At 41.2% G+C, this 8211-nt stretch overlaps 1 protein-coding gene across 2 annotated transcripts in view; it reads right to left on the reverse strand.

Moving 5' to 3' along the window:
- calb2a (calbindin 2a) overlaps nt 1-6364 on the reverse strand; it is a 25321-nt gene extending 18957 nt beyond the window's left edge. The window contains exons 1-4 of one of the 2 annotated variants that reach the window (XM_068313546.1): nt 6184-6364; nt 2274-2350; nt 2100-2189; nt 882-962 (exon numbers count right to left, since the gene is read on the reverse strand). In XM_068313546.1, coding sequence (XP_068169647.1) covers nt 882-962; nt 2100-2189; nt 2274-2350; nt 6184-6277 — 342 coding nt within the window. In that variant the 5' untranslated portion in view covers nt 6278-6364. The remainder of the gene's footprint in view (nt 1-881; nt 963-2099; nt 2190-2273; nt 2351-6183) is intronic. The other variant, XM_068313547.1, reaches the window with a different exon arrangement.
- Between the last annotated feature and the right edge of the window lie 1847 nt (nt 6365-8211).

Below are 8211 nucleotides of genomic sequence, written 5' to 3' on the forward strand. Positions count from 1 at the left end.
TTTTTGTTACATCTCCACCATTAAATTTATATAATCCATAACTGCATAAAATAAGATCTGAAGAACAACCATTGCTATTTTTACAAGTTTTGTGCTAGTCAACAATTTGATATCTTCTAGCTAAATTGATTTAGGTGCTATTAAACGTCACATCCTTGGTGTTAACCCACCTGACTTTATGTTTTAATTGTTCAGCTGACATTTTAAAAGTGGTTCTATATATTTCCATACTTGTCTTGTACATATTTTTGGAAGGATTTTCATTTGTCTCTTTTGAACCCGTTATCGTATGTCAAACCAATCACACACTTGACAACTGGACCTACCACCCCTTCATGACATGGATGTCACTACCACCATCCTTTCGAAAACAGAAAGTGCAGTTTTTAGAAATATACATGGGTGTTACACATATGTTTGCCCCCTCCTGTGTAAAATATTTCCCCCATTTATTGTGTTCAGTCACGTTGATATTCCCGGTCAACCAAGCGTTGCTGCTCAATTAGTCAATCTATTGCTAAAACTAAACACAATTATAAGCCAACCATGTTCATTGAAAGCAGAAAAATTATGACTCCACTTAATCTCACTAAGTAGCAAACCTTCAGCCATACACAGGGAACAAATCTGTGAAATTAGCTAGTAGGTTGGAATGAAAACATCCAGGCAATCAACCCTTCTATGATTGCCTGTCTCCATCTATAATGTATGGTTGGTTAAGGACCTACAGTATGTCTCAAATGACGGCATTTCTTAGAGAACACAAAGCTTTTTTTGTACAAACAATCTGGGAAGTACTGATCAAGTGAATCAAGAGGATACAACTTGGCATTTAAAACATATACCAGCCCATCTACACACATTAAAAAGCAAACTCTTACCGCCATGAACTCAGCACTGGAGCTGACAAACTGTCTGAAGCAGAGCAAGAAGTTCTCTTCAGTTGGGAGAATCTGGGCCAGCTATAGAGACAAATGACAGGAAAATGGGAGAAGAGAGAACTCAAGATGGTGGTTTGACATGTTAAGACAGAAGAGATTGAGTCTGGGGAGCTTTTTGACTGAGATGCCTCAAATGGGCAATAGACATAAATAATAGAATGTTCTAACCTCAGAAGCAGGGCTATATATAACTTAGAGTCATTGTAAAAATAACGTCTTAGGATGTTCGGACAAACTCTGTGCTCCTGGTTTTCCCTCGGATCAATGAAACGTTAGACTTTCAATGACTGGTGGATTATTGATATAAGAAAACTGTCCTTTTCCATCACAGTCTGCGAATGATAAAACTGGGAGAAAGCAAAGCTTAAACTGAGACTCCATCGAGGCTATTATAAGTATTGTATGGACTGATTTTAGAATTGATCAGGCCTGTGAAGCCTCTTAGTTATGGTATATTTGTCAGCAAACCAGCAGAAAATTAGTGATTATAATTATAGTGATATTGGATTTGAGTCACATTTCTGTTCACATGTAAGATGAAGACCCATCAGGAAATCCCTACATGGCATGCTATTGGTCAAGTGCAAGAGCTCTGTCAAATAAATATACAGTATTATTGTCTCTTCTCAAAAATTCAAAGGGGTGGTTTAATATTGAGAATCCTATTTCAGCCTGACAACTTGTGAGTTTGGGGCTAAAAGTGCAGCAGCATTATGTAACTGGAACAGCACTGGCATTGACAGAGATGGGAAACTGCTGCAGCTCATACACACCACCAAATTAGGGTGGGTCGATGACGACAACAGAGAAAGAGGCATGTTGTGCATATATGTGTGTTTGCAGCAATGCATCCTGACTTGTTTGTTTGAAGTGGCTTGTAGGATTTGTTTGAAAAGGTGGCCACCACTGTTAAATCTGTGTGCTGGCACAAAGATCCGGCTAACTTTAGTCTGGTAAAAGCCCTGGAAACCAAGAGAAACAAGCTCTGTTTATCTTGCCCTCCAGGAAACTCCACCTATTCTTCCTTGCCCAAACTTGACGGGGCTGCAGAAACCTACCCTGGTGGACTATCAGTGAACATTTGCCAAAATGTTTAACCAGTCTTTTATTAAAAATCACATATCTCAACTCATATTACAAATGGCACGTTGGCCTTACCTCTGACATTTCAATTCGCCCGTCTTTGTTCTTGTCAAACTTCTGCATAAACTCCTTCATTTTTTCTCTGAATGTGGGGTTTGACGGGTCCTGGAAAACATTTGTATTTGACAATGGTGACCCATGAGTGGTCAGTTTGTGTATCCACGCTAAAAGTTTGGTCTCTGAACTCACCACCCCTGCTCCTCTCCGGGCCATCTCCAACTCCCTGAAGAAGTTCTCCAGCTCCTTCCCCTCAATGTAACCATTACCTGGGAGACAGACCACAATGTTCTCAGAACACTCTCTGGATTACTGACATGCAGTAAAACCCATGAGTGCAGGTGTGGTTAGTGTATCAAACAGATCCCAGCATCAGTCATTTCTCTCCCGTGTATTGATTCAAACATGAGCCTTATGCCAGTAACTCTTTTCCTTCCCCCTGGCTCAATAGATTAGGGTATTGACTGACACAAAGCAAACTGATCACTCTTCACTAGAAGAGGATCTATATAAGGAAAAACGGCTTTTCTAGGACAGTGAAGGTGATGATACAAAGGCATCTTTTTTATTCCACTGAGATCAATACTGCTTTCTGCAGTGGCGTTTTGCAAATGGAGTGGATGAACAAATAATATGGAAAATATTGTACTGTGATAATCAGTGCATGAATTTGTTTCATAAAAAATGTTTTAAAAGTGATGATGAGGAGAAGCAGAAGCGTCTCTAAATGTATTTATTCACCTTGTTTTTTCTGCACGATATCTATCACGGTGGCTGACTGTCACTTCTGTCATGGTGCTCATCCTAAGATGCTGTCCAAAATGTTGTTCATGTGTTTGTCTGTATGTGTGTGTGTGTGTGTGTGTGTGTGTGTGTGTGTGTGTGTGTGTGTGTGTGTGTGTGTGTGTGTGTGTGTGTGTGTGTGTGTGTGTGTGTGTGACAAATTTAGCTCAAGTTCACTTTCTTGTCAGCTCATTGTATCCTTCCTCCTGGTGTTCTGTTGCCCTGACGGTATCTATTCAAAGGACGAATAAGCATGCTCACTTCACCCAGGTAGTCTGTGAACCACTGCCAATATTCTATCAACACACATGCTGAATGGCTGGACAGATGGCTCCAAACCATGTGAGTAGCTGCTTCAATAAAAGCCTGGAAGGCAGAGCTGCCTCATTAAACTCTAACAAAGATTATTATGCCATCTACTTCCTCTCCCTCTCTCTCTGTGTCATCTTCTATATATCTCCTTCTCTCCATCAACCAACATTTTAGCATCTTTGGTTCTATCCCTGGAAATGTTTGTCCAAATGTGCATGTGTGGGGGGTTGGTATGCGTTCCTGACAGTGTTAACAAAACTCATGAATAAAATCCCTGCCTTTTCAATAAGCGGGACTGTAAAATGCCTCGCTGCTCTCAAGCCTGCCTCCTGTGGGTCTTATTGACATTTAGTACTCTGCATAGAAATGACCTGCCTTGTAATTAAACAGAGTGAAATGTAATTAAGAACAAGGCAAAAAGCAAAAATGACAATAAAAATAGATATATGAATGGATTATGCTGCTGAGCTGTCACACATCTAATAAATATGTCAATAAATCTATATGCCCCATTATATTTGTGTGTAAGGGAGCATCTGTTTTCACTCTGTTTTTCCACATGCACAATACGGTAATACTGAGCTCCCTGTAGCCTATAAACCATCACAGTATACTTAAGGTGCCCCGAGCTTTTATTTCTGTTACATACTTCACATTCTGCGTCCGTCTTACCTTAACTGTCCTGAATCATCAGTGAACATACACTAAATATCAAGACTGGAACACGTAAGTTTGTAAGTAACTAGCTGTGCATAATGTAACTAGGGGCCAACTTTCTATTAAAATTTTGTCAATACACAACACTTGTTAAAACCAGAGGAAAACAAGGTTCAAGCAACAATCTTTGTGCTAAATACAAACTCTTTGGGATACTCCCAGGAGAAACTGGTAAAGGGACTTTACTCTGCTACCACCTCCGATTCTAAAATTCCATCCCAACACAGTAAAAATTCACAAAGTAGGCAGTTGGGCCACCTAAATGCAAGTTTACAGCCTGGAGTCCATTTGCCTTCGTAGGAGAGTGCAGACCTGTCGAGTCAAATAGTTTGTGTTCACATCAAAGCTGGGTCAATTCAGGAGGTGGATTTTTCTTTGTATTCTGAATTGCAATATCCAAGTTAATCCAAATAATTGACAGCAAACGCTCTATAATTAGCAAAAGGAACTGCAGTTCTCTTCAGCTTTGAAGAGATTGAATAGAAAAATCCTGACAGAGGCAGCAGAGAAAGATGAGAGGAACAGAGTGAAGGAGCTGGGAGAGATGCAATCCAGATGAGACTTGATCTGCTGCTAGCAGGGGGATACGCGGTTTCATCATCTCTGGGTGCGCTGCCTCCTGTGTATTTTTGTCTGCAACTCAGAGATGTTTACTCAATCTGAGGAAACAAATTAGCAATCCTTTCTTTTTGCCGAGCTAGAAGACACTCCCACTAATGAGAGCAGAAATCACACACCGGAGCCAAATCTGTTGATACATGCACACTTCTATCTGATTTGTAAAGTGGCTCATCATCATGAACTACATTATGTAAAATACAGTAGCAGGACTTTAAGACCTGCTTAGTAAGTCTAAAAGCTATTACTAAGTGAAAAGCGATGAAGCAATAGCAGGTATGATAACTTTTAGGTGCAGAGCCCTTCCCAAAACCAGCCAACACTTCATTCCTTCTTAATTTCCCAATGGAATACATTTCAGCATGCACATAGGGATCAGAACAGGTCCTATTAACAAGTAATTCCTAGGAGTCTTGTTTGCAGGTGCATTTGAACATCTTAAGACTAGCTGAACAAACTAGAATGAGGACTTGGTGATCGTCGTCTGTCAGATATCACAGACACGTCCGTCCCAGATTTACCTTCAAAGTCAAGACTCAGGCCTTCTCAGGCTGAATGAATGAGCTTTGTGTGTGTGTGAGTGTGTGTGTGTGTGTGTGTGTGTGTGTGTGTGTGTGTGTGTGTGTGTGTGTGTGTGTGTGTGTGTGTGTGCGTGTGTGCGTGTGTGTTGGGGGGGGGTTGAGAGGCATCCAATTAACATTAACATTATGTAAATACATTGGGTTGTTTTTGTGCATCAAGCACTTCTCTACTGATATTTATCGATTTAATGTAAATCAGACAATTTTTGATTGATAGGAAACTAGAATCAGAGCGAGAACCCAGTCAGAAACAATTTTAGGCAACTGTAAGTCACAAATATGTTAATAAAATAAAGTATTGGTAGCGGAACAAATTATTAATTTTGTGTTTGAAATAAATTCCTTAATATTTTAATATTCCAAATATTTTACTGTAACTTTTTTGACGGGAATAAAAAGATTGATTACTCGACAATTCTGTCAGCTATTTCACAACTGAATATGTGAAATTCACGCATTTTGTGTTGTTTTTAAAAAACTTTCTTTATGTACACACATTAGAGAAAATTCTAAGATTCGGTGAATATGATTGACGTCTTACCACGTGGTCTCGGAAACGGTCCGCGTCTAAAGACGGGATCTCTTTAAAAACGTCACTTTTTAAAGAGATGTAATGCATTTATATTTGAAATATCTGATATTAGCTCCTGAATATACTAAAGAAAAGTGAAACGTTTGGCAACTTAAATTCTCTAAACCATCCTATTCTACAATTTGGAGAATTTAAGATCTATACAGTCATTATTTGAGATTAAAATACTCAATGTGATATTCCAATGCCAGAACTGGTAATTGATTTAAGAAAAAACTACGTATAATTAAGGCATGTGTCTAGAGTCTCAGTTTGAGGTATCTTCTAAATCCTTGCTTTAATACCTAAAACTGACAAACAGTAGCTCAAATATGAGGCAAACAAACAAACACGAATAATGACTGTTATTCTTTTTTAAGTTTCTATTTTTTCTCGTTCATTTATACTTATTTCCATGATCTTTTTTTCAATTAACTATTTTACAGCGAGATTGTGATTCAAAGATCGTTCGTGAATTAAAACTTGGCAGCAACTTCTGTAAAGGAATTAATTGTCCTACCGTCAGTGTCAAAATGTTTCCAGATGTCCAGGAACTGGGACGCGGTGACCTCAGCCAGGTGCAGATACGGAGGCTGCTGCGCTTTATTTGCCATAATGCTGTCGACAGTGATGCTGCAGGTTCTGACACCAAGAAAAATCCGTTCCTAACTTTTCTTTGCGTCTTGTTTCAGCACACCCCACACTGTGGACCCTGCGCGCCGCCCGCCGCTTTTAAACCCGGCGCAGAAGCGGTGGTGAGCCTCATCGCCGCTAGGGGCGCACCGCCATTGAGCATCCATCTGAGTCAGCATCCTGCGTGCGCGTCTGTATGTGTGGACACGTGCATACACCCTCATCATGCACGCGTGCCTGTGTGTTTCTGTGTGTTTCTGTGTGTTTCTGTGTGTTTCTGTGTGTTTCTGTGTGTTTCTGTGTGTTTCTGTGTGTTTCTGTGTGTTTCTGTGTGTTTCTTAGTGTCAGAGCTGACTTCTCCTGCATCTGTCTGTATCTGAGCGTGCAGCCTGTCGCCTGACAATGTGCGGGGCTTCACAGACTTAATTAGAACTCACATACTAATCATATTTCCCCCACTGCCTCCAGCCAGCAGTGATTAGCTCATATAGTAATAAATGTAAGTTCTGGAGGAAAAAAGTGGGTATTTCATTAACGTCCAGTCCATACGGAGGGACAGGCAATGCCACAAATCCTATTAGGAGAATGAGGATGAAAAACGAAACTCTATATCTTTCCTCCACTTATTACTGCAGCAGGTCATAATATTCAGGATCAAGTAATAAGGCATAGTGAGCATGAGGGCAAGTATCGCTTGAAGCGTGTTCCTGCCGTTGTATGAGATCGAGCTTTTATATGAAGAATAAGACTTGATTTATTTTCACTCAACTCCCATGCTGCCAAAATCCTACTAAAAACGTGGTCGTGTCTGCCAGCAGGAGAGTCTTGTCATGACTGGAACTGGAAAAGCTTGTCTCTCAGGAGGAGGGGATGGACCATGTTAAAGACACTGGAGAAGTCGAAGAATAGAAACCTCACAGTACCACTTTTCAGGTCCAGGTGTGAGAGGGCTGTATGCAGGATATCGGGGGGGGTGAATGTTCAATGCCCACTTTCAAAAGGCTGGTAGCGATGACAGGACCATTCAAGGGGTTGGCAAGAACACTAGCAGCAAAGACAAGCTCTAAAGTGACCAGGCCAAGAAGACCGGACTAAGAGATGCCCCCCCAGGAGGGACTGGATTAGTCTGCAGGTCCTGCCCAAGTTGACATCAGGAACAGGAGTCATCGGAAGGTCGCCTTTGACTGGAAATCAGAAAGTGGAGTAGTCAGCTGGGCTGCCTCTGATTGAGGCACAGGAACAGGAGTAGCTGGACTGTTGCTCCAGACTGGACACGGGAATCAGGAGTCGGCTCAGTCACTCTATCCTTCTGTGAAATATGATCATAGAGTGGGTGTGAGAAAGGGTCACTCGGGGCTTGACAGTTGGGCCTTAATGGTACTGGGCCGGTGAGCCTAATGGTGCTAGGTAGCAGTTGAGGTGAAAGCTAGCCAGCTGCCCCTAACAGTGAAACTCAGCAAAGAAATTTAATAACAAACATCACAAAAATCAAGAGCTTCACTTTCTGGCTCACCTCTCTCTTCAATGCCTGCATCACTACAGACTCTGTTCTGACCAATCAATGATCCCCCATTTTTCCCTCACGTATGACCCCAACACCCCAAGATACTTGAACTCCTCCATTTGAGGGAGGAAGCCCTCCCAAACCTGGGGTGGGCAGGCTAGCATTTTCCTTTTCTGTGGTCGGCATGATACTAAAAGGACAGGACATGAAACAGAACTCAACTTTGTTCCAGGTCCAGAAATGACAGGCTATGTATATCTGAAAACTCATTGGATTGAAATAAGTTGGTCAGTGGTAATCTTCACTCATATTTAGTGACGGTATCACTCCGATACAGTTATGTGCAGTCCAAACTGATGGGTACCACTTTATTTTCATTTCTGTAATTCAAGGTTACCCCAGCTGTAGCCG

Source organism: Antennarius striatus, chromosome 4 (assembly GCF_040054535.1).
Source record: "Antennarius striatus isolate MH-2024 chromosome 4, ASM4005453v1, whole genome shotgun sequence".
Classification (NCBI taxonomy): Eukaryota; Metazoa; Chordata; class Actinopteri; order Lophiiformes; family Antennariidae; genus Antennarius; species Antennarius striatus.